The 27193-nt window shown below is 44.1% G+C and overlaps 1 protein-coding gene across 1 annotated transcript in view; it reads left to right on the top strand.

Annotated features, from left to right (window-relative positions):
• SEMA5B (semaphorin 5B) overlaps positions 1-27193 on the top strand; it is a 750498-nt gene that overhangs the window by 647369 nt on the left and 75936 nt on the right. The window contains 5 exon segments of the mRNA XM_029605220.1: positions 5678-5795; positions 7708-7889; positions 16885-17028; positions 23070-23217; positions 24001-24226. Of these exon segments, the coding sequence (XP_029461080.1) occupies positions 5678-5795; positions 7708-7889; positions 16885-17028; positions 23070-23217; positions 24001-24226 (818 nt within the window).

The following is a 27193-nucleotide window of genomic DNA, read 5'->3' as shown; positions in this document are numbered from 1 at the left end:
GACATTCCAATGTCCTTCTGCCACCTCCGTTGTTTAGTTTAAATGCCTTATGGCCTAGGATTTGAATTTATTCCTTAGTATCCTTTTTCCTGCTACGGACAGTCATGGAGTCTTTTCTGTTCCATAAATTGCCCCAGCCTCCAATATATCCAAAACTTTGTTCCTTACACCAAGTTTTGAGCCATGTATTGAATTTATGTATATGGCTCAGTCTCTCTTTCCCCTTTCCATGATCAGGTAAGACTTTTGAAAAGGCAATAGTCTTCACCATGTGACTAATCTGCTTTGCCAGAGACTGGAATTCTTTTTGTACCACTTGGATGCTGTTTCTAGCAAGGTCGTTGGTTCCCAGACGGATGATATCAACTTCTTTGATTGCATTGACTGAATGGCATTTCTTCCGGCCAATGATCTCAGAAAGCTTTTAACTATAGTGTTCCCCTCGAAAAGAGTTCTCAAATTGGTGCCTTTGATTGAGTCACCCAGCACAATGAGTTTTTAATGGTCTAATGATTATTGTTTGTATTCTGGAATTTTTGTGTGCATTGGTTTCTTCTTTCTTTTCAGATGCCTCTTCAATCTCCATCGCTTTAGCTTATTCATTATGTAAAACAGAGAAGGCATTTTGTATTTATGTCACTTGAGAGCTTGTGTGTCTCCTCATCACAGGTCTTAATGTACCAGAGCCCACAGTAATCCATTTGTTCCTGGGTTGCAGTTTGCTACTTGTAAGTGTGTGTGGGGGGGGGGGGGGCATAAGGGCTTCAGAGTTGTGAAGGATGAGTGTCTTTGGGTCACATGTCTTGTTCTACCTGTGCCCACTATAAACCACTTTTTCATGGGCTTTTGAGTTCTCCTTGGTAATGGTGAAGCAATTCCTGAATTATACTGTAGCGTGGGTGTGGATTCCTTGTTAGTTGCTGATATTTTCTTTATTGCAACTAATTCAACTTTAAGGTGAACCAATTCCTCTTTCATGGAAGAGAGTTCTGAACAAATGGGGCAAGCCCTAAGTTTCCAGATGATTTGCCTCAAAATAAAGGCTCCACAGTTGTTACATTGGATAGTCCTCATTTTGATCAATTTATTTGATGGAAAACACTTAAGGAATTGTTAAATTACTAAATTAACTAGTTTCCAATTCTTAATCCAGGTGGACTATATTAGAAGAACAAACCCTGGGGTGGGTGGGTGGATAGAGGGGCAGGGTGTGTGGGAATTAAACAGTGGGCACCTTAGTCTGATGTGCTCAAGCCTTTTTTAAGTTGCTAATTGCAAGTTGCTCCCCTCCTCCAGGCTCTGACTGCCTTGCAAAGTGCTTACAATTGACTAAAAAAAAAGAAACCCTTACTTTTAAATTCTTAATGTCTCAAATAATTATTACAATACAGCTCCTTTCAAATTCAGCCCTGCTTAAAAGACATTTCCATCAACAATGAAATTATATAAGATTTTCTGTCTTAAAGTCAAAGATTTCAAGAAACTGACAGCATATATTTTTAAATTGTCAAATATTAATCAGTTTCAGCCAACCAAATGCCTACTGCCCTGCTTAAATCTACCCTTTATCAGCAATGCAGTTATAACATTTTTTTGGCTAAGAGTCCAGATATCAGAAAAATAAATATCAGATACTTAGCTGACAGAGATCCTTGTGGACAGTTGGATGCAACCTTATCTAAAAAACATCTTTCAAAGAATGGAAAAGGGATCTGAATGAAGAAAACAGGAAACAGCATAAGCACTGGCTAGATAGATACAAAGCACTGATGAGAAAGGCAAAGAGAGAATTTGAAAAGAAGCTTGCTGTGGAAGCAAAAACTCATAATAAAAATGTTATCAGGTATATTTGAGGTAAGAAGCTTGTGAGGGAGTCAGTTGGACCATGAGATGATCAAAGGGTAAAAGGAGAACTTAGGGATGATAAATCCATAGTATAGAGACTAAATGAATTATTTGCTTCAATATTCACTGAGAAAGATGTAAGAGATATACCCATAATTGTAAACTCTACGTCAACTAGCCATTTCCTTCAAATGTTACAAAAAATCAAAATTTTTGGAACCAAATCCCATTACACAAATTCCCATTGTTTATACAAGTGGTTTATAGACCTTCATAAAATCCCACGGTCTCTTTGAGCATCTCCGCTCTTTGTTTAAGCCGCTTGTGGGATCATCTTTAATCATAGGTCTTTAATTCCCCCGTATTCAAATTGTTTTTCTGGTTTTAATATTTTTGTTTTTTCAGGCAATTTTTCATTTAAGTAAAATATACCATGCGGTATTAAAGATTTCTTGTCATTCCATTTTTAAATGATAAATTCAAGGTACTTCCCTTCCGAAGGTAACAGAGCACAGTTCATGGAGGGTGCTTCCCTTCCAATGGTAACAGAGTACAGTTCGACGTGATCACGTTTCGCGTCCAAAGCTGCCTCAGGAACTTCTCTGGCTGTATGTCATTTCTCCATTGTTGGATGGGATGTTCTTGGTTGCATTTTAATTCCTTAAAGCCGCAAACGTGTACATTGCGTCGTGGTGGTGCAGGAAATGCACCACTTGTATAAACAATGGGAATTTGTGTAATGGGATTTGGTTCCAAAAATTTTGATTTTTTGAAACATTTGAAGGAAATGGCTAGTTGACGTAGAGTTTACAATTATTTTGCAACATTCGTTGACTTTGAAAAAGCGAGAGTAATTTACAGAGATATACCCATGCCAGAAATGCTATTCAAAGGTGATGATTCAGAGGAATTGAAACAAATCTCAGTGAACCTGGAAGATGTATTAGGGCAAATTGACAAACTAAAGAGTAGCAAATCACCTGGACCAGATGGTATACATCCCAGAGTGCTGAAAGAACTGAGAAATTAAATTGCGGACTTGCTATTGGAAATTTTGTAAATTACCAATAAAATTATCTATAGTATCTAAAGTCTGGAGGGTTGCCAGTATAATGCCAATTTTTAGAAAGGGATCAAGGGGGTGAGCCAGGAAATTATAAACTAGTCTGATATCTGTGCCAGGCAAAATGCTAGAAACTATCATAAAGAACAAAATTGCTGAATATATAGATAAGCATAGTTTAATGGGACAAAGCCAACATGAATTTAGCCAAGGGAAGTCTAGACTCACAAATTTGCTACATTTTTTTGAGGATGTAAATAAATGTGGCTAAAGGTGAGCGATTGACATAATGTATCTGGATTTCCAGAAAATGTTTGACAAAGTCCCTCATGAGAGGCTTCTTAGGAAATGAGAAAGACATGGGATAAGTGGCAGTGTCCTATTGTGTATTGCCAACTGGTTAAAAGATAGAAAACAGAGAGTAGAGCTGAATAGTAAATTTTCCAAATAGAAAAATATGAATAGTGGAGTGCCTCAGGGATCTGTTCTGGGACCACTGCTTTTTAATATATTTATAAATGACCTGGAAATGGGAACAGCAAGTGAGGTGATCAAATTTGCAGATGACACAAAATTATTCAAAGTTGTTAAATCACAAGAGGATTGTGAGAAATTGCAAGAGGGAGACTGGGCAAACAAATGGCAAATGAAATTTAATGTGGATAAGTGCAAAGTGATGCACTTAGGGAAGAGTAACCCAAATTATAGCTACATAATGCAAGGTTCCATATTAGGAATCACTACTCAGGAAAAGGATCTAAGTGGTATTGTTGAAAATATTTTGAAATGTTCTGCTCAGTGTGCAGCAGCAGCAGCAGCCAAAAAGCAAATAGAATGCCAGGGATTATTAGGAAAGGAAGGGAGAATAATACAGAGAATATCATAATGCCTCTAAATTGCTCCATGGTGTGACCTCATCTTGAGTATTGTGTGCAGTTCTGGTCACCAACATCTCAAGAAAAATATAGCAGAATTAGAAAAGGTACAGAGAAGGGCGACCAAAATGTGTCTCTGTCTTTCAAATTCTCGGCATTCATCTCATGTCTACTACAGTGAAGCAGTATTCCTCTTTCTCCATCACAAATTCTTCAAGTCCCTCACTCTTTCTTCTTCATCATTCACCCTTTCACCTCCCTATCTCTAGTTTCATTTATCTCTCCTACTCCTCCTTTCCTTCACCATCTCGTCTACCCTCTGTATTTCCCTTTCTCTCTCTCCTCCATCTGCCCATCTCTCACCCTCATCCCCCTTTCTGACTCCCCTCACTTCCCTTCAACCTTCCATCTCCTCCTCTCTGATTCCCCTACCCTCTTTCAGCCCACTGTGCCCCCCTCCTTTTCTGCCTTTATCTTCCCCAGCTCTCTTGGTGATAGAGGTACCAGCAGCTAGCAGGGCCAGCAGTGTGAACGTCAGTAACGGAGTTGTGCAGCTGCCCCCCATCCCCAGGGCAGGCCTTTCTCCTTTCTCCTCAGCTGCTCATTCTCCTCCTAGGCATGGCTAACTCCTTCTTACATTCCCTCAGGTGCATGCCCTCCAAACAGGAAGGGCATGCTGGAGAGAGGAGGAGGAGGAGGAGGAGGGGCTGGTGCAGGGACACTGCTGTGCCTACTTCCTGTCTGAGCTAATACTGATAGGGACAGATTTAGGTATAGGCAACATAGGCATGTGTCTGGGAGCCAGATTCTGAAGGTGTTCTAAAACTAGGACTCCTCCCTTGCTGCAGTCTGACTTCTGGGATGAAACCTCCCTTCCCTGATCCTCTGTCTATAAGTGCCATAATCTTCAATTCGGCCCTGAACACTGTTGCAGTATGGATGCCCTGGGGCAGGATAATTGATTTTGCCCTAGGTAGAGATACCCCAGGGAGGGATCTGAGAACAGCAGACAGACTGGGAGTCTTCCAGAAGATCTGGGAGGCTGGAGCTATCTACTTCCCAAGATCAACAGAGGGAACAATTGAATAAAGCATCTGTCAAGTTGATCTTTTCCAAAAACACAGCTAATACTGCAGCTTTAAATAGCAAATGTAACCCTTCTGACCCAAGTGATAAAGAAACCACAATGAAATGATCCAATAAAACTTGAGGATGGCTAGTATTATGAGTGATTCAGGCTGCCTAGCTGAACCTAGTTCATTTTCTCTACTTTGGGAAAGCAATTAGCCTGTAAATATGGATTCAGGAGCAGTATTGAATGTCCTAGTGTGCAGGTCAATCAGAGACACAGGAATAATGTTCCGCTGTGGTTTTTTTCTTCATCACAGCTTGAACTTTTGGATCATAAAAGAGATCATTGTTCCAACTGAAGGCCTAGGCTAATTGAAAGCCCTTATTATTGGACCACTGGGTAACTTTGCTTGTCTAACCTCTGCGGATGGACAGAATGGCAGAGGACATACTAACAGAGGACGCCTTGTTTAGCATTTGGCCTGATGATGGATTACCAGGGTGCACAAAGCTATCTCAGTGACAAGTGCTTCTGTGCTGGGGTTTGGAAAGCAATATTTTTTTTTTCTGGACCTATCTACCAGTCAGTTTTTTTAATATGCAGCTCGCATGAGTGATGTTTGCTTTCGTGCCTTACCACCTGTGTTACTGAGGTGACTTTTCCTCTTGCAAGCTGCTTCTTCCCTGAGAAGATCTGTGTTTCTTGTTGACAGTCAGCATACTTGACAGCTGCCGTAGAGCTGCTTTGCACAGGAAGACATACAGTATTTGTTTCACGTTTGGCATGTTGGAATGAGCGCTGTGATCTTCTGTTCTCCCACAGGACCTGTCTGGGAGCCAGGGACCCCTACTGTGGCTGGGACAGCAAACAGAAACGCTGCACTACCATCGAGGATAGTTCCAACATGAGCTTATGGACTCAGAACATTACTGAATGCCCAGTGAGTATGATGTAAACATAGTAGATGAGGGCAGAAAAAGACCAAATCGCTCACCAGGTTTCTCCAGTTGCCTTCCTTTCTAGTTCTCTACTAGTTTGGTAGATGAGCATAGCAAATTCCCAACCCAGTTTCTCCTCTCTCACATCGGTCCCCCCTGCCTCCCCCCCCCCCCCCCCATGTCTTTTACCCAGCCAGTTACCACTGTCCTCTATCTGTCCCACGTATTTTGTCCATTTCATATGTGTATGTATCTTTGTAGATGCAGATTGTAAGTGAGGATGATATGGTAAGTACAAAGGTCTTGAGTTGTGTAAATGGACAACTACCTGGAGCTATTTGGGTGCCATCATTTTTTTTTCCCTTACTGCACAAAACATATTTCCGGGCTGGCTTAGAGAATTCTGGGCTGAGTCCTGTGGAAATTTACTACTGTCCATAATTGGGTTTTGACAGCTATGAATTTTTCAGAATTTAGATCTAAGCACTTAAACAGCTCCTGTCCTAAGATTTCAAAGGATTTTTAGACATCTGCCCATTACAACTGGAGCATGTGCTGCCTGGCGTACGGAGATGAAAGGTTGCATTGCCTGTAGTGAAGTTTGATCTTTTGGGCCCAGGATTATTCACAGATAAAATTCTAGATTTCTGAGCAGGAAGACACCGAGGCTCTCACGGGCTTCTAGTCTGTGAAATTCAGAGGTACACAAACAGAAAATTAGGCCCAGGGGAAGAGGAAAGATTATCCCCTGAGCTGACCTGCATATTTTTTTTTTTTTATGGCTGGGGGAGGCACAGAGGGTTGCATTAAGTGATAAAACATCTCATTCTGCTTTTCTCCAGATAAAAGAAGTAGGCTGGGGAATTTAGCCATACTGTATGGGGCCCAGTTCCATTTGAGCTGGAAACCCAAAAGAGTGGAAGGAAATTGCTGGACCCATTCCACTCCCCCCCCCCCCCCCCCCCCCAAAAAAAATAAAAATATTAGAAACATGCCACTGGGGCTTTAAGTAAAAGATTAGCGGTAGTAGTATGCCTGAGGTCATTATTTTTTACTGTAATGTACGAAAAGCAATGCAGGAAAACTCAGCAGCTGCTGCCTTGCATTATAGCTGCGCAGCAGGTAATCTTTTGTCTCCTCTGTACGCCTAAAAAAAGTCATATTCTTCTAGTGCTGCTGCCATAGGTGATTGGAGAATGGAGGAGGAGGGGCAGCGTGCATGGCCCATCAGCTGAGACACCTGGTTTCATCTGAAGGCCGAGGCTCCTCCAGTCCTCCTCCTACCATTAGGACTGTGTGTTCTGCTGCTTCCAGGACTTCACACCAGGAAATCCCTTTCCCCTAGGCTCTATTAGACCTTTCCTACAGAGAAAAGTCATTCTCTAGGTTAATGCAAGAGACTGAAATAAGCTGCTGTAGGAGGGGGTTGAAAGCAGCACCGCAGGCCCCAGAAAGCATTGGGAGGAGGTGTCGTCAGATCTAAAAATCTCTCCGTTTGGAACTGATTCACTTGGTGGCTCTGAGCGGGTCTCAGCATGGCCTATCCCAGGCAATCATGATGCATGAGGAATCATAGTGGGGTAAGTGAGCAAAGGGGCTATGTGGCATCGTTATGCAGCTTGCAGAGTAGAGACAACTGAGTTATTGCCTCCTGAAAAATCAGGAGATCTTAAACCTTGATCAGGTAAATTAAATAGCTTGTATTGTCCATTGTACTACACTGCTTGGCTTGTAAATTAAGCATTGCAGATTGGCAGCGGTCATTACCCTTGGTCTTTCTGCAGACAAAATCATGTTCTCTGCTGGATTATCTTATTCTGTACGTGCTTCTTCTTCCTTCTCCTGTCCCCTTGGTGGTTGGATCTCTTGATATATAAATATGAGCATACTGTAATCATTATATTTTTCAATTAGGTGAGGAATCTAACTACAGATGGTGGTTTTGGGCTTTGGTCTCCATGGCAACCATGTGAACACTCCGATGGTGAGAGCTCAGGTTCCTGTACGTGTAGGTCGAGATCATGTGATAGCCCTAGGCCGCGCTGTGGGGGTCGCGGCTGCGAAGGACCCAGGATCGAGATCGCCAATTGCTCAAGGTACTTTTCTGTGTCTGTCTTTTTGGGATAAGAGAAATTGTGGGGGACAAATGGGAAAAAAAGAACACAGAAAATGAGGAAGATGGAAGGGGCTGATTGAATTCATGAGGCTAAAGGAAGAGTGAGGAAAACACTTCTTTACGAAGAGAGTAGAAGACTCCTGGAATCGCCTACCAGCGGAGGTGGCGGTAACCAAAACAGTTGACAGAATGCAGATCCTGTGGGCCGGGTATAGAGGGCAGTGAAAAGGGCACGGGAGGGAGATGCCTGGTGACAAGAGTAGGACAGAGGTGTCCAAATCCAGTCCTCGAGGTCTACCATCCAGTCTTGTTTTCAGAACAACCAAATTCTGCAAATTAACCTAATCCATGGACCGTGGATGTCCTGAAAACCAGACTGGGGTGAGGCCCTTAATAAAATGTTTTCCCCACACGACCGCATTACTGGCGTCTGAGTCTCCTTCCCCTTCCTTCCTGATCCTGGAACATCTTTATAGAACTATAGAACAGATGTAGTAAACATTAGAATGACAGTCCTTTTTTTGTAATTTGTATTTTATTCATGTAACCCCCTTCTTGGTTTAAGAGTCTCTAATACAGGGGTCACAGCAAGTCCGAGGGTCAAATTCACTTTGCTGGGCCTCAGACTCTTCTCACCCTTTCTCTGCAGTATTCAGCCACTGGGATGCCAGGGTCCAGCTGGCAGGGAGGAGGACGAGGGGTGGGTAAACTCCTTTCACCCCCCTCCTTCCATGTACTCACGTTAGCAGTTCTCAGCAAGCTGGATCTTTGCTTGAAGAAACAGGCAGGGCGTGGATTGGTGTTCCAAAAACAAATAATAAAGTTTACTTCAACTTAAAAAAGATAAGATCCAAGGACAAAAATGGTAAAACTCATCAGCCTGATTAGTAGAATGATAACTCCCTGCACCCCAACTCCCTATTCCATTTTGCAGCCTCCGAGTCAGTGTCCAGCTCTCATTCCCCAGGGATGGGAAAGAAAAATAAATCCCTCTTCCTCTTTTCCGAAACAGGCAAGGAGAAATATCTCTTTCCTTCCCCAAAATAAAAGAGCTTCTTCCCAAAATTCAGTTCTTCTTCCAGGGAAGCTACAGGCCCCACTTTCAGTGGCCACAGAGTAATGCAGCACCCAGGTCACTGAACTTCTGCTTGGATCGGGCACAGGGTGAAGAGAGCCCCCCGTCCTTTCCCCTCCCGAGCTGGGAGCTGGACAAAACGTCCCCCGCTCTCTCAAAGGTCCACAATTCACTCTTCTCCTCTTCCACCTGCCAGGGCAGTACCCTCTAGGTCAGGGAAGGCTCTAGCGGGGCAGGCTCTGTGGGACCTACTGGGATCCATCGAAAAGAAGATTTTGCACACATCCAACCATCCTTTGAGCATGCTCCACCCAGTCCTAAAAACAGCAGGTGGGGTCAAAAGTTGGGGAGGGACCAAAAAGTAAAAAAAACTTCCCAAAAGTTAGAAACTGGAAAAATCTGGTAAGGGGGCGACGCTGATGATAATGTGAGAGTTGTAGGTAATACAGGGCAGATTCTCTCACTCCTAGTCTTCATCCAGACTGATAGCCTTCTGAATTAGGGGCCTCCCTCTGTTTGTACTTGCTTGGTTTCCAGAAGGGTAGCTTTGCATATCTTAATCTAGTTTTTATTTCCTTGCACTGAAAATGTACTGCATACATTGATAGCACTATAGAAATGATAAATGATCGTGATAACATTGAAAGCAAACCTTTCAGGCTGGTCCTTGGTCCAAAGATATCTCCTAAGGTCAAATATGGCAAGCAGTAATGAGAAGAGCAGATGCTGAGGATCTCTCGTGCATCGTCTTTTGCATTTAAGAGCCCTTCAAATGCTCTTCTAACATGTAAAAATGCTGAAAGATTCTCAAAATATTCAGGAAGCATGACCACGAGAGACTTCCGAGGAAAATGGAACTGCTGATAGGCAAAGTTTCGTACAATGTCTGAGTTTAAATTTCCCCTGGCTCACAATCAGTCAGTTCAAGATACACAGGCAGCCTCTGCTGGAAATTTTAGCAGCATATTTAATAGGGACCTAGTTTTCAAATCTATCCACGATATAGCATTTGCGTGCCTAAGTGGACACTTGAAGATTAATGCTAGTATTTTATAAACTGCGCGGCGGGAGCCGCTCAGTTTATAAAATACTGTTCACTTCTGCTCCGAAAGTATGTGTGCATGTTTCACTATGCACGTATGTTTCCAGCGCAAGTGTAACCTCCCCAAGGAGTGCGACTGACGCTGCTGCAGCCCCGGAAATAGACTCATTTCACCAAATAGGGACCAGAAATCTGGGAAGCCCCAGGGGAGGCTTACCAAATAATTCAATGTTCACATAGAATGGTTGGTTCCAAAAATTTCCCAAATTCACAACAGAATCTTCAAGTCTCAGGAACAAAATAGTAATCTTTGGATTCAGTCCAAGTAGAAAAAAAATCAAAAGCAATTCAGAATCTTCTTAGACAATGAAATACAAGAACAGTTTTGAAATCCAAGGTCTTCGGGGTAACATCTTCTCAAAGAAAGCAAACTCTACTTAAGGTCTTCTCCATGGGCTTCCCCAGAAAGGACCCAAATCCCTGAACTTTAGGGCTGAGTTCCTTTTGGCTGGCTCTGGGTCAGGCCCAGCGCAACCTGGTTTGCATACTGTGCATTTCAACAGGGCGGCACACCCAGCAGGGCAGAGGCAGCAGGAAAGGGCACAGGGCTGCTGGAGGAGCCCAAATTGTCATCAGCCGAAGGAGAAGCGTAGACCGCCAGTTGAACTTAACCCACCGGCAACTGAAAATAAGGAGAGGCCAGCAATGTTCCCTCTTAAGCTGTGCATGTGCGCTCACAGCTTTCTCCTCCGGCCAGCACAGGAAGGCTGGTGCGGTCATGGTAGAGCTCATCCCACCACAGCCCAAAGCAAAGAAGCATGGTAGGGCCTTTGTGGAGTTATTCACTACAACCCGAAGAGAACAGAAGGCCCACGGGGCTATAGCGGAGCTCATGCCACCATAGCCTGAAGTGAGAAGGAGGCCTGCAGGGTCATGGTGGACCTCAGCCACCACGGCCCGAAGTGAAGTTATGGCCATGTATGTCTGTGAGAGCCTGTGTGCATGTGTCTTTGTCTGAGTGAGAGCCTTTGTGTGTGTGTGTCTGTGTCAGAGCCTTTGTCTGTGTGTACGTGTCTGTGTCAGAGCTTGTGTGCATATCAGTGTGAGATCCTGTGTGCATGTGGGTGTGTCTGCATGAGAGCATGTGTGCATGTGTGTGTGTGTGCGCCTGCGAGAGCCTATGTGTCACATATAGAATCTCACAGGCATGCACACACAGATATAATGTGTCTGTGAGAGAGAAAGCACCTATGTATATGAAAGAGAGGGAATGTGTGTGAGAGCATAGGCATGTATATGAGAGAGGGAGTGTGTGCGAGAATGAATGTGTTATTGTGTGTGTGTGTGTGTGTGTGTGTGTGTGTTAGAGAGAGAAGATAAAGTCGGTGTGGTCCTACCTCCCCTCATCCATGACAATCTCAGGGTGACTGGAAAAGTTCCCAGGTATGGAGAGCAAGAGATTTTTTAATCTTAATAGTTTTAATTATTGGATATAATTTGATGTTTCTGTAGTTTTGAAATATTGTATTGATTTTTGGGAAACATTAGAAAATTTTTAATTAGTAGACTTTTTATTCATCAAGGGCCCAATATTCAAAGATATCCGGTTATCTAAGTTATCCGGATATAAATTATCCAGTTAACTTAGAATGGATATTCAGCAGTATGGCTATACTGCTGAGCATAACAGGATAAGTGCTGATTAATCAGATAAGTTATATCTGGATAACGTTAGATCTGCTATGAGCTGGCTTACTTATTTGGTTAATTTAACTGGATAAGGCTGAATATAGGCACATAACCAAATAAGATGCCCTGTCTTGATTTGCCTATTGCCTGTCCCCAAGATATCCGATTATCTACTTAAACAGATAAATACTTATCCAGCTAAATGTCGGCCGCTGAACAAAGCCGGATTTTCAGTGGCTGCCACTTAGTTGGGTAAGTCCTACTTATCTGGCTAAGTAGTGTTTGAATATCCATCCCCAGATATTTTATTGGTGTTTGGGAAATTTTGGATATTCTATTCATTCACTGGTTTGAAATATTTATTCTTTTTTTTAGTTTTTATTTTATTGTTTCCTTCAATATTCATCAGATGAAAAACTCTGCAGCATTGCAGTACAGGAAAAGCACATTAATGTACATAATAACAAAACATAAAAAAAACTTCAGAATAACAAAAATGCACAAATGCTCACATTATTGAAATATTTATTCTTTTTATGAATATGATATTACTGTTATGATTGTATATTTCTTGATTTTATTGTTTTATGAATAATGGTATTGTTTCTGTTTTTCCATTATTGCTCTGCATAAAAAGGCTGGTTTGATGTGGATTCCAGTTCAATTCTTCTTAGCATGTTTAAACTTTTTGGTGTCTTTATTCTGTATTTGTTCAGGGTCTGTCTTTGTTCTGCATAAGTGACCAAGATGTGGTATTTTGCTGGCATGTAGTTTCTGAGTAAGGATCTAAAACAGACTGATTTGTTTTGTTTTCCTAAAAGGAGGTTTACTGGTGTTCTAGGGCCTGGTGTAATTTGTGCAGGCTCCCATTCAAACAAACACATACACCCATCCCAGGCAGCCTCTCATTCACACACACACACACACACACACACATTCCAGGCAGCATCTCATTCACACACACACACTCATCCCAGGCAGCCTCTCATTCACACACACACACACATGCACACCCATTCCAGGCAGCATCTCATTCACACACACACACACTCATCCCAGGTAGCCTCCCATTCTGTTATGATCCTGCTCGCGGACCCCATCCCATGAGCAGGCCTCTCCAATCTTCGCTGTCACCGCTTCCCTGCGCGGCCTAGTGCTGCTGCTTCAGACGCTGCCAGGACCTTCTAGCGGCAGGAGCCGCCGCCGGCGTGCATTTTCACGACCTAGAGCTGCCCCAGGATGTTCTCACCTGTGCCGCATGTTGCTGCCGCCACTTTCTTCCTCCTTCGCGGCAGGAGGCCACCTGGTTTCTTCTCCTTCAGCGGCAAGGGAAGCCGCTGCCACTGCCAACGCCATCCAGTGGCCTGGAGGCTGCTCCCGATGCCTGCCTGCTTCTGTGTTCGTGGCAGGGACGCCACTGTCCGTGGTCCTGCTCCTCCCTGGGCCCTCCTCTAGGCACTGGCGCGCGCCTCTTCGCTGTATTTAAAAGGCCAGCAGCGGGAAAAGCCCGCAGCCCCACTGGAAGTCTTCAGCTGCTTCATTTCCTGCATCAGCCCTATTTAAGGGCCCACTTCCAGTTCCTCAAGGCCTTCAGATCGGATATCATGGTTGTCCATGTTCTTCTTTGCCGGTCCATGTCCTCCATGGTCTTCATGTGTCCGAGATGGTTCTTTGTTCTGTGTCTTGATGTTCCTGGTCTCGTTCCTCGTCGACACTCCTTCATTGCCTAGTCCTGATGTTCCAGATGTTCTGAAGTCCTGATGATCATGTGTTCCAAGTTCCGAGTCTTCCAAGTTTCGAGTCTGCCAGCTCTTCGAGTCCTCCAGATGGCCACCCCGAGGGTAAATCCATATACATTCGGTTCCTGTTTACGGTCATTGGAGCCTTGTTTGGTTGGATCCCCTTCTGGCGCTTGTCTCGTTCCTGCGTGGTCCGCAACCAGCCTTCCTAGGTTGTGTAGGGCGCGCAAGCGGACAGGGTGGTCTACGACCAGCCCATGGCGGGCTGTGTAGGGCGCCCTGAGGGACAGTGCCCACCTGCACCTTCCGAGTCCTCGTCTGAGTCCTTCCAAGTTCCAAATCCTCGTCTTGTTCCTGCCCTCAGCCTCCGTCTGGCCTCACGCACTTGTCGTTCCCAAGTGGCGGGTTTGGAAGGGCTTTCGAGTGGCCGGAGGGCTACTCCTGAGACCAGCATTGCGTTGCTGGGTCTCACTGGTGTGTGTAGGTCCAGCGGAGGGCTGATCCTACTTGCTTCCTGTTCCAAGTTCCTTGTCTGTCTCAGTCCTGCTTGTTCCTGCTCCACCTGTGCTTGCATGCTCACACCTCCCACTGTGTGCCTTGGGGCTCCTCCTTGAGTCCTGCCGTGGTTAAGGGGCTCGCGCTCTCCCATGAGCTAGTGACCGCGCCTCCGTGTTCTCACCACCAGCCGTAAGCCGCGCCTGCATCAGGATCCGAAGCCAATGGTCGCAACAGGATCCGAAGGCCTCAAGGCCGTGGTCGCAACACATTCACACACACCCACTCATCCCAGGCAGCCTTCCTTTCATACACACACACACACCTCCATCCCAGGCAGCCTCCTATTCACTCACACACACACCCATCTTGGGCAGCCTCCCATTCACTCACACATACATGCAGACCAGGCAGGCAGGGTCTACAGGTCATTCCTCCTCCGATGCTGCTGCCTCCGCCAGCCTGAATCTTCTTTGTTGAGGAGAGCAGCTGTTCTGCAGCTCCTCCTGCATGCTGGCCGCATGGTAATTCAACATCTCGTGCATCTCAAGATGAGAAAACAGGAAGTGGTAGCACTGTGAGTGTTGAATTACCGCAGGGCCAGCACTTGAGGAGGAGCTGCAGGACGGGCTTCTTCCATGCTGGTGGAATGGAACCCGTTTGGTGGTCACACGGGCTTTCTGATTCTTCTGCTGCCAGTGGGATGTGGTCCACTGGTGGTAGCATAGGCCTCTCCTTGCTCCTGACACTGCCCCCCCCAGATGTGCCGTCTGTGCAATTGCACGGTTTGGACACCCGGTTGCACTGGGCCTATATAAAAGTGTATGAATACGTTTGGTAATGTCTACGCGCATATCTCTTATAAAATAGCAAGTACTGTGTATTCTTCTGAACCCCACCCCAAATGCCTTAGAGTACCCCCTTTTTCCCCCCTCAGTAAAATGTATGAACGAAACCAAAAATATCCATATACTTTTGATGTTTTGTAAAGTAGTATTTACAGTACATGTGTATGTGCTACTTACACACTTATGTACTATTTTTATGTTCGCATCCCCTTTGAAAATGTGCGTCTAATTAAATAGAAAAGCAGTTAACATAGGAAGTGCCACGCTGGGTCAGATCTAGGTCCATCCAGCCCAGCATTCTTTCTCCAACAGTGGCCAGTCCGGTCACAAGTATCCGGCAGATCTCCAGTCTGTTTCTTATATTTCACTCCCAGGGATCAGCACTGGTTTTCCCGCGTCTACCTGGCTAATAACTGGTTATAGACTTTTCCTTTAGGAAGTTGTCCAATCCTCTTTTAATCCCCACTATGTTATAGTTGCCCCCTCCTCACTCTTAATACATGCTTGGTGATGTATTCAGAAAGGACTTTTTTCCCGATTCTGAGCATAAGAAAACAATCTGCATTGCGTAAGGGAAGGGCCTTAGCAATAGGTCACCTAGTCCATCCCCTGCCTCCAAGCAGAATCCACCGTATTTTAGCTATCCCATTGGAGTTCTATTGCACTCTCACTGATTAAAGACGCGGTGCCTTTTTTATTATTTGGTCATAGGCTGCCTGTGCAAAAAAAAAAAAAAAAAGTGGCATGTTGAAAAAAATGTCTTGTCATGTTACAAAAGGGTTAATTTCACCCCCCTCCCTCGTGAAGTAATGGATGTCTGGCCGAATCCTTGGGCTTCAGCCATCATTCCAGTAGGCCTTTCTTATAAAATAAATAAATTGATTTCATTATAGAGATGAGTGTTTAAGTCCTCCTTCTTGTCTTGTCCTATGGCATCGCCCATGGTGCAGATCTGAACCCTCCCTCCTGTAGGACCTGCTGTAATTACTTGTGGAGACTGACCTTCCCTTGACCTCTCCAAATTGTCTCCTATTTTTGCACAGTAGCCTGTAGTATATCACATTAAATTGCATTTTTCCACAGTTGTGTTTTCACATGATTCAGTGAAAAATTTCAGCTAATGCCGTTGTTTGTCATAATAATAGCACGCCTTCTGGGGAAATGTTCCCCTCCCAACACACACACATACACACACAGATATTACTTCTCGTCTGATTGCTCGCTTTCATTGATCATTATTACATTATTACTCTGTTCTGCTTTCACCATAAAGGTGACATGGATGACTTTAAGAAAAAGTAGCTTATGTAAACCTCCACTGAAATAACTGAATCTTTGTTCATAGTTATTTTGCTTTCATAACCCAGTTGGCATACCTCAGAAGTAAATATTACAGCTAAAATTTAATTTCTGATTTGTGTTCTGCATTTTTATGACTGGTTAGCCACTTCAAAGCGAATTTACATTCACGTTCAGAACAGTATTTACATGTCCCCATAGGACTTACATCTTAAGGAAGTCATTTTCAAAGGAGTTGTGTGTGTAAATGTAACAATTTTCAAAAGCCCATTTATGTGCTTAAAGTGCACCTACGCAGGTAAAACCTATGGACAATTCAGTGGCAGATATTGCAGCAGTTTTTGAAAGCCCACTTACATGGCAGTGGAGGGTGGAGTGACTTGCCCATTCTGACACAAGATTATTTCTCTGATAGCCAAGAGCTGGTGTTGGGGAGAGGTTACACTCGGTGACGCACGTGACCTGCTGGCTAGTTTGGTAGCTCAGTGAACATATATGACTACCTGTCTTGCAGAAAAGACCGGAGTCCATTGCCACAGCCACTTCATCTCTGGTCTGAAGAGAGCATGGCTTAGAAAAGAGGAGATGAATGAGGAATACACTGCCCGATACTATATATATTTTTTAAAAATCTTTTACTGTTGAAAAGGAAAAATCCAAAGGCACATGCCATGCTTGAAATGGTTCCTGGGGTGACGTTGTCAGTGTGTGTTGCTTTGGCAAAGCCAGGATTGGCAGGGAGAGGCCATTTTGGAAAGGGCTGCTCACTTTTCCCTTTACTTCCCCAGAAACGGAGCGTGGACACCGTGGTCTTCATGGGCCCAGTGTAGCACAACCTGTGGAATTGGCTTTCAGGTCCGGCAGCGATCCTGCAGCAATCCAGCCCCGAGATTCGGGGGCAGAGTCTGCGTAGGACAGAGCAGGGAGGAACGGTAAGAATGATCCAGTCAAGTTATAATTCTAATAATCCTTCTTGTTTCTGGTGGCATTTTCCATTCTGAAGGAGAAATTAGCCTTTGCCATTTTGAAAGCTCACCCTTCAGGGCTGAACAAATGAGTGTGATCTCATGTGAGACGGTTTTGAAAAGGGGCACAGCCATGAGACAAGGTACACGTATCTTATTTGCTGAATAGGTCAGGTTTCGTGACCACAAGGGTCACTTCTTTAGGTGACATTTTGTAAAAGTAGTTTATGTGCAGGGTTGACCTCTTAGGGATGGGGGAAGCAGGGCCCTGGTAGATTAGTCTGGGCAGGACCTCTGTCCTCCACATGCATACTTGTGCATTCTTCTCCTTATCCTCTCTGCACCTCCTTTTCCCCAGTGTGATCCACTCCCTCCTCCCTTCTTCCTGCTGGCAGGAGGAGAGCAGGGTTTATTACATGCCTCTCTGCCTCCTTCAGTCTGAAGTCTGATGCATTGAAACTGCTAGAGAAGGAAATTCTGCTTTCCTCCTGCTGGCAGATAGAAAGGGGGAGAGGATTGCATTGTGGTGAGGGGTGGAGAGGGGAGAGAGGATAACATCATAGAAGTGCACAAAGTACTTGCCAATATGCTGTTGATGCCTGACACCAGCAAAGCATGGGCCAATTCACTCTATCTTCAGGATGACCCTTCCTTCAAGACCTCAAAAACTCATCTTTAACTAATTCTTCCATTGATCTAATAAGAGCTATCGAGACTTCAGCTTTCTCTAGGACCAGTATGACTACTACTGGGCTTCCCAAACCTGCCCTGAAAGCTCTACAGCCGGCCAGATTTTCAGGACATCCACAACGAATATGCATGAAGATGAATCTGGAGACCCTGTAGGCCAGAATCATTAGCCAAACTCTGTTAATGGTCTATGCAAACTGCTTGACAGCTGACAGCACAACTTTATGGAACCAATCTAGGAAACAGTAAAGGCACCTGGAAGCGAAAACTACTCAACATAGTCTTGAAAAACTGTTGAAAGCAAAGAAATTACATAGAGAACTGGCATAGCATCTAACATGAGAATATATAATTAATTTTGTTCCCGTTTATGCTATGCACTATAGATCTTGTGGCAGCGGACTCAGTTGAGATAAGGGAAACCAAGCTAAGCGAAAAGCACATAGACATTCGAAGAGTAGGGTAGAGACAATGAAAGTAAAATTCTCCCTCTTATAAAACACCAGTTACCAACAAATAATACTTCCTAGATTTGCATACTGATAATGAATCACTAATACCACTTTATAATTATAGAAACATGATGGTAGAAAAAGACCGGATGGCCCATCCAAACTGCCCATCCATCCAATTAATTTAAGCATTCTAATTCCCATCACCTCCTTAGAGATCCCCTGCATTTATCCCATGCTTTCTTGAATTCAGATGCTGTTTTTGTCTCCAACACCTCCACTGGAAGGCTGTTCCACTCATTCACCTCTGTAAAGAAATATTTCTTAAGATTACTCCTGAGTCCACCCCCTTTCACCCTCATCGCTTGACCCCTTGTTTTAAAGCCTCCTTTCCATTGAAAAAGGCTCACCTCCTGTGCATGGAAACCTTTGAGATATTTGAATGTCTCTATCATATTGCCCCTATCTCGCCTTTCCTCTAGAGTATACATGTTTGGATCTTTAAGTCTCTCCCCATATGCTTTAGAACGAAGACCACTGACCATTTTAGTAGCCACCATCTGGGTCGACTCCATCAGAATCAGACACAGTATTCCAAATGAGGTCTCACCAGGAACCTATATAGGGCAAAATCACCTCCCTTTTCCTGCTGACCATTCCTCTCCCTATGCAGCCAAGCATCTTTCTGGCTTTTACTGTCACTTTATCCACCTTAAGATCATCAGATACAATTACCCCCAGATCCCACTCTTCCTTTGTGCTTAGAAGAATTTCACCTCCAAATACTGTACCTTTCCCTTGGGTGTTTGCATCCTAAATGCATTACTTTGTGTTTTTTAGCATCAAATCTCAGGTGCCACAGCATCTATCCAATCAAAAGACCAAAACATATCACATAAAACTGAGTGTAAAATGTGAGTTAAAAAAAATGTTTTCAAGTTAGTCCAGATGGACTAACTGAAAAAGACTCAGAAGAAGACATCACAAGCTGGTTGGGGTATCGAAGAACCGGAAACTCAAGGGAGCACACACACACGTCTCTGACAGCGCTGAGGAATTTTGCACAAACATTGCATTTGGCTCCATGATAGCCGAATCAACGTTTGTAAGTCCTGTGTAAGACAACTCATAAAAGTGTATTATTAATATTTACAGTAGCTGGTTGTCTGCTGTCACCTATTCATCTTTCCGGTTTTCTGATATTGAGACCTGGGAGCCCAGGGTTAAAAAGCTGTGTTAGCATAAGAGCCCAGTATTTGCATGGAAACATAGACATGACGGCAGAAAAGGTCCAAATGGTCCATCCAGCCTGCCCAGAAGCTTCTTAAGGTAGTAACTTCCAGTCTGTGCAGGTTACTCTCTTATTTCTCTTAAGGGTAGTAACTGCTGCTCCTTGCAGTTTTCCTCAAGCCTTATGATTGCTCATAAAAATTTCAGCTAGCAACATTTGTAACTTGAAAATTCAGTCAGTGCTGCTTGATGTGCTTTGCTTATGGATTTGGCTATAGAAGCAGTCCTGTGATTTTCCCCTTATGTCTGCATGTCAGTACCCCAGACCTTAGAAGTCAGGGCCTTCTTGGTTGTTGTCTGAATCCAATTCCCCTTTTCCCCCTGCCATCGAAGTGGGGAGCAATGTTGCAGTTGTATTAACATTTCCACTAAAATCACCTCATAGAACTTCAATTACTTGTTAATCCTTCAAACTCTCAATTAAGTCTCTCTGCTGAGTTGATATGTAATTTGAATTAATATATAAAACTTGATCCAAAACAAATTTTTGTCAGAAAAAAATTTTTTTGTAGCTGGAGAGGAAAGTTTCATACTATATTCTTTTTACCCCCACAATCGGGTAATATGTTTTGTAATCATGAACGAACCTCCACCAGCCAAGTATTTTTTCGGTGAATATTTTTTGTGTATAGCGTGAATATTAAAAATTTAAGCCAGTATGCCGTGTAAATATGACTGATCTCAAGGTCCGCTTCAAATGAAGCTCATATGCGACTGTACAACCATATTCTCTGTACTTCACTTGAAACAACTAACACTGACTTATCTGTATATCACCGTCTGTGCTCCCAACGTGGCCGCATTTCAGATCCTGTCGGATCTTTCCTCAGGGGATCTAAACTCCTTTCAACGGTTGGTCTCTTCGTTGAACAGCCAATTTGTTCAAAGGGGTATTTCACTCCCTTACGGCAACTCTTCCTCTTCTTCAAGGCGGCACAGTCATCTGTTTCCGCTGATTGTGGGGGTAAAAAGAATATAGTATGAAACTTTCCTCTCCAGCTACAAAAACATTTTTTCTGACAAAAATTTGTTTTGGATCAAGTTTCATATATTTATTCAAATTATAGATCAACTCAGCAGAGAGACTTAATTGAGAGATTGAAGGATTAACAAGTAAATTGAAGATCTATGAGGTGATTTTTAGTGGAAATTGTGATATCATATTCAAATCCCTCTGTACAACACGATAATTTTAGTGCATTGAACCTTGGTATCTCACGTAAGTTTTGCAGTTGTATTAAAAGCATCAAGGCTAGTATTCTCCATGCCTTCTGCTAAGGGTAGTACCGCTGCACGTTACTCCCCTGCACGCTTTTCTTCATTTCCATCTTCTAGCCTTTAGAGATCCACACTGTTTATCCCATGCACCTTTGAATTCTTTTGACTGTTTTCGTCTTCACCACCACATCTCATGCGTAGTCATAGCAGATATCTTGAAAACTCGACTGGCTGTGGGGTCACCAGGACAGGTTTGAGAAGCCCTGGTAAAAGAATAGGATATGAAATACCTTTGAAGAGAATAGAAGTTGCAGGAGGAGCAGCAGAGAGAAGCCCAAGCGATGAAACGGACAAGCTGCTGTGGATGGCATGGCTGCTTTAAGGACTTTCTAACTGGAGTTCTTGCCCCAACAAGTCCGTGTCGTCTGTTTGCTTCTCTGACCAAAGAACAGACAGACCTGCTTGGTTTGCAAGACGATGTTAATTCAAGGTAGGTGACACAGACTGAAAGGTTAATGCAGACTGCATATTTTATTCATGCAATTAATGCCTCGTTGTGCCTGCTACCCTCCATTCAGATAGTTATACTGGGGATGCAAATACAGTTTCCTTTCTTCCTTGAATCTGTTCCTGAGAATGTGTTTACATGATAAATGGATGTCGGTACACGGTTTTCATGATTTCCTGTCAGTTCTGATTCTCTTATCTTGAAAGAGTGCAGTGATAAAACTGCCTCAAAAAGATACATCTATGACTGTTGTTTTTTTTCTTTGTCCATCAAATAGTATAAATTATCCATGTGCAGAAGGTAATAATGATCTGGTTCCAGTTGGATGTGCACAGGCTGGTTTGGCTCCTCTATGCAGTCCTAAATTCTGTACAGAAGGATTTGTGGGTCTTGTTGTGGTGCAGGACACCCACATTCGGATTCCTCTGTCTCAGTGATTCCCAACCTTTTTTCTTTCTTGGAACACCTGGCACAGGGTTCACTTCATTGTAGCACACCAACCACTTCCTCATCATCAGTTTCTCTTCTCTTCCTTCTCCCCCATCCCATTGGCATCGCCCCCCACTCCTTAACATCATTACCTTCTCTCTTCCACCAAACCCCCAGCATCAGCATCTTCTTCCTTCCCTCTTCCCCCATCCCCCCCGCATTACCACTTAATCTAGCCCTCTTCCTCCCCCCCCCCCCCCCCACCCTCTGGCATCATCATCACCTTTCGTCTCCCACCATCTCTCTCCCCCCCTCTCATTATCATCACCTTCCCTCTCCTTCTACACCCACCATCATTATCACCGTTCCTCTTCCTCAACCCCTCTCTCCCATCCCCTGGAATCATCATCCCCTTCTCTCTCCACCTCCTCACCTCACCTCCTCCATCATCATCATCATCATCACCTCCTTCCCTCTGCCTCAACCCCTCTCCCTCATCCCCTGGCATGATCACATCAAGTTCCCTCTCCCTCACCCCCATCAAGCCAATCATCTTCTCTTCCTTTTCCCTCCACCCACCTATCACCTGCCCTTTCACTCACTTCCTATCATCATCATCATCATCTTCCCTCTCCTTCACCCCCTGGCATCATCACTTTCCCTCTCTCTCCACTCCTCTCCTCCACCGACATCATCATCATCATCATCATAATTTTCTATTTCCCCCACTCTTTGTCATCACCTTCTCTTCCCTTTCTTTCCACCCCCCTGGCATCACCTTCCCTCAACCTCATTCCCTGGCATCTTCATCATCTTCGCTCCCCCTCCCCCTCTCCTCTCCACTCCTTTGAAGCATCATCATCTTCCCTCTTCCCCAACCCCTGGCATTATCACTTCTCTTCCCGTCCCCCCACACCCGGTGGCACATTCAGCTGTCCCTTTCCCCATCTCCAATCCTTGAACAGCAGACATCTGGGAGCAGGCTCACCCAGTGCTGCTTCTTCCTCTGCCAGCTTCCCTCTGCCATCTGAACTGCACGGGGCCAGCGGGTCTCAGAAGACTACAGGGGCCCATGCAGTTTCTGTTGCAGAGGAGAGCCAACAGGGGAGAAAGCAGGAACAGCTGCAAATAAGAGCTGCTCTCCAGTACTCCCTGCTGGTGAGAGGACATCCTGCAAGCCAGGAGGAAAATTGAAAATGAGACTGCAGCTGCGGCCTACCTGGGAGGGAAGGCAGTTGCTGCAAACCGTGACAGCCCTCACCAGCCAATGAGCAATGCCAAGGAGGTGCCCCTGCCAAGCCGATGGGCCAGCAAGAGTTCCTGTTATGGGGAAAAGGATTTGTGTTTCACTGTCAGGTCCGAGCCAGCATCCCAGAGAGCCTCATAGGAGGAGGGCTGTAAGATTTCCATTTTCTTTTCAGCTTCTGCAACGAAAACATTCCCTGTCCGCTTCCGATATTTTGGTCGTCCTGGGGCCCGTGGAGCAAATGCAGCGCCAACTGCGGTGGCGGGATTCATTCGCGGCAGAGGTCCTGTGAGAACGGCAACGCCTGCCCTGGGTGTGCAGTGGTATGTCACGTGCTGTTTTATTGTGCGCTGGAACTGCCAGGAAATCAGCCCGAGGCTCCTCATCTCCCTCCCTCCAGTGGTTCACTGCTTGCTCTTTTTTCCAGTACACAACACAAACCCACAAGACCTTCTCCTGGCACTTGAGAGGAAGGAGGAAGCATCACAAATTAAGAAGCTTTGTGTGTAACACAATTCTAGGACAACTTCTAATGATATTTGTGTTAGTGGGGCCAGGTACAATGAACCACCCAAAATGTATTTTTTCTTTAAAGGAAAGTTTTTTAAAAACTAAGTTAGATGATAAATGTAGCATCAAGAGAGAGAGTCTCACCATCACATATCACCTAACGTAAAACAAGTGTCTCATTATAGACAGATCGATAATTCAGAAAATTAATTATGTTATACATTATTTTAACATCATAGATTTTGTCAGTGGTATCCCTTGATTTGAACTTTAGCTATGGTTTGTGTTAACACTGACAACAATTTCAGGGCTTGTATAATCACACTGAGAAAAGGACAGTATTTTTGAGTATTTATTAAGAGTGTTTGATTTTATCACTTTTGGGTACTTTGGCCGCCCGCACATAGGAAACGGGGCCTGGCATGTGTATGAAGATGGAGATGCACTCTACACACTCAGAACTATAACAGTGGGAGTGATGTGCCTTAAAACCCAGCTGTTGGGCTCATGATGTTCCTACTTGGCTAGGCTTCACTTTGAAGTGCAAAAAGTTAGGAAAAAAAATCGTAATGGGGATATATATCTATTTTACACAGGAATATAAAACTTGTAACCCAGAGACCTGTCCAGAAGTCAAGAGGAACACGCCTTGGACTCCCTGGATGCCCGTCAACGTCACACAGAGTGGCGCACGTCAAGAGCAGCGCTTCCGTTACACGTGCCGCGCTCCATTGGCTGATCCCCATGAGCTGCAGTTTGGAAAGAAGAAGACAGAGACTCGATTTTGTCCGAACGATGGCTCGGAAGTTTGTGAAACAGATTGTACGTCCTTGTGATCCTAGGTGCCATGTCACCAACAATACCCGACCCAAATTTATCTTACTAATTTTCTCATCTAAAGCAGTGGTTCCTTCATTGGTAGAATCCTCCTGCTAGGGCCAGAAGGTAACCAACTCAAATCTCTAGATCCTCAACTGCAGAAACCAAACTACAGAGCATGGCAGACAAGGTGAAATATGTACTTATCTACATCTATTAAGAGATACTCTCTAGAGCAGGGCTTCCCAAATCTGTCCTGGAGACTCCTCTAGTGGGTTTTCAGGATATCCACATATGCAGGAGATAAATGGGTACCTTGGACACTTGGTTCATGGAAATATATCTCATGGACCCAGCTCGAGGATTCTAACCACTGAAGGATCATCTCCTCAAGGTGGGTCCTATCTTCTTCTGGCCTAGTTATTCATTTCCTTCTCTCTAGAAGTTCCCCCCCCCTACCACCACCACCAAGTAATACAGTCTCATGCTCAAGTTTGAAACCAACTTCACAGCCATTTTCAAATTACCTCTTCTTCACAGTAACATGCAGTATCCTGTATAACAGCATAAACGTTTTACATTTGCTAAAACTCTGCACAGCACTGCAAACTGCATTTTGTACCAGGGACATCAGGTTCTGAACTTTATGAGGTAGATTTTAAAAGCCTTGCACGTGCATAAATGGCCACATGTGCATGTAAGTGGGCCACCCGGGAACTACACAAATTTTAAAAGGCCAGGAGGGATGCACATCCATGAAAAGTAGGTGGGAAAGGGGCAGAGATGAGTATTCCATATGTGCATAACCCCTAATTTTCCCCAGTCAGCACATGTATGTTACCAGTGTAACTGTGCTATGCCTTCTGAGTGAGAGAAAAGGAGAGAGGGGAGAGGAGAGAGAGAGAGACTCTAGAGGGCTCAGCCTGACATTCCATATATGGACCATTGTAAGGGGGGCACTTTGATTCGGGGTGAGTTTCGGGAGGTAGGTTGGGGTTTGGGGTGTGATGTTACTGACACATTCAGAGGTATTCGTTGTAAAATTGACATCATTAAAGAATTTTAGTCTTTATAAGCGATGAAAAAGAGTTGATTTGTTCAATGCAGCTAGCAGAGAATGCAGTGTACAATCACTTCCTCTTGTTAGAATTTTCATCGTTTATAAGGTCTAAAATTCTTTAATGATGTCAATTTTACAATGAATACCTCTGAATGTTTCGGTAACATCACCCCCCAAAACCCCAACCCACCTGAGTGTCAGGCTGAGCCCTAAAAAGAGTCTCTCACTCTCTCACTCATTCATTCTCATGTGTGTAAAGCTGCAGGCATACACTCATGAAGACTATTTAAAAACCTACGCATAGACATTATAAAATACCGTGTCCATTTATTGGACGCACGCGTGGCCCTTTTAAAATCTACCCACATATGTCTGGATCCAGCCCAAGAATTCCACTGCTGAGCTAAAAGAGTGTTTTCCTAGCTGAAGTAGTAGGGGAAAGAGAACACCATGGACTTGAACCTGGTTCCTGCACGATGGCACAATACTTATATGATTGTATAGTATTCATTTCTTTGTCTATATTTATATTGTCCATTGTATGTAGAGGGGAAATTTGGGGTGAGCTGCCTAGCAGCAAAGTACCGACTTACCTACAGGAAATTTATAATGAGAAAAAGTTCTCTTTGAAAACAGCCTGAAGGAACGCAGGTACTTTCCACCCTCAAATTTTTCCCCTGCAGTCTGTTCAAGCATATTTGAAAATACTGTTGTGTGCGTAGTTTCCTCCCCTGACCTAAACACGTCCTTGGGAGCACCTTTTTTTAAATCTGGCTTTTAGCCAGACTGAGAGATACAGTTTTCATCTGGGGGGGGAGGGGGGGGGCTCTGAGCTGCATCAGGAGGGGCAAGATACTGTGAAATTAATACAGAAAATAAAGGCATTAGAACATAGGTCCAACCTATGAAGCAACAAAACAAAGGACCCCCAATCGTGTTGGGGGACTGAGCTCTACTGTTAAAAGTACTTTATATATGGACTGTTGACCAGAACTGCCTAAATCTTTCCTAAAACAAATTCTTCAATTATTTGACACTGAAGAGTGGCATTCAACTTTGTTTTTTAATTGTGTATGCACCTCACTCTGTTTTGATCCTTATAGGTGAGGCTGACTCGTTCCACTTCAGCTTGGAGATTTCCACAGTAGTGTAGATTTTGAATAGCTACCTTTGCCTCCCAGGACTAATTTAGTTCCATGGAGCAGGATCTTCAGTTATTACTCTCAGAAGCTCCACTGTTTGCTACACTTTCAGCAGATCTCCTGTGCTGATGTGACTATTCTGCAGAAAAGAGTAACTCGTGCTGAGCTTCACCCAGCAACCCTCGTTGAATACTGCCACATTCTCACCGTATTCTGAGGGGCCTATGAATCTGGAAAGAACCATGGCTTCATATTGACAGCTCAGAATTTATCAATCGTTGGAACCAGATTCTAAATAAATGGTCCGTGGACTTGATGATTTTAATAATTGAAACAACCAAACAGGTTGCATCCAAATTAAAATCTCAGCTGTCCACTCAGATTGAAGGTTTAAAAGCGGTTCTTCTGGCTGACACTGTGTAAACAGGATCTCGAAAAATTCTGCGGCAAACTCAAAAGCTGTGAAATTTAAGAAATTTCAGAGAGACAAACTTGACTATACTTGTGGATTCATCTACCCATGGATATCTTCAAAATGCCCACATAACATGCCATGCTGGGTCAGACCAAGGATCCATCAAGCCCAGCATCCTGTTTCCAACAGTGGCCAATCCAGGCCATAAGAACCTGGCAAGTACCCACCTTGCAAGCAAGAATCTTTTGCTTCTTCAGACAACACATCGGGCAACAAGTTGCCACATCCATTATATACCTCTGGTTCCTCTTCTTCCTCTGCTTCTACCAGCAGTTCTATACTGGATCAAAAGA

Source organism: Rhinatrema bivittatum, chromosome 6, assembly GCF_901001135.1.
Source record: "Rhinatrema bivittatum chromosome 6, aRhiBiv1.1, whole genome shotgun sequence".
Lineage (NCBI taxonomy): Eukaryota > Metazoa > Chordata > Amphibia > Gymnophiona > Rhinatrematidae > Rhinatrema > Rhinatrema bivittatum.
This window is presented reverse-complemented; position numbering and strand designations above follow the sequence as displayed.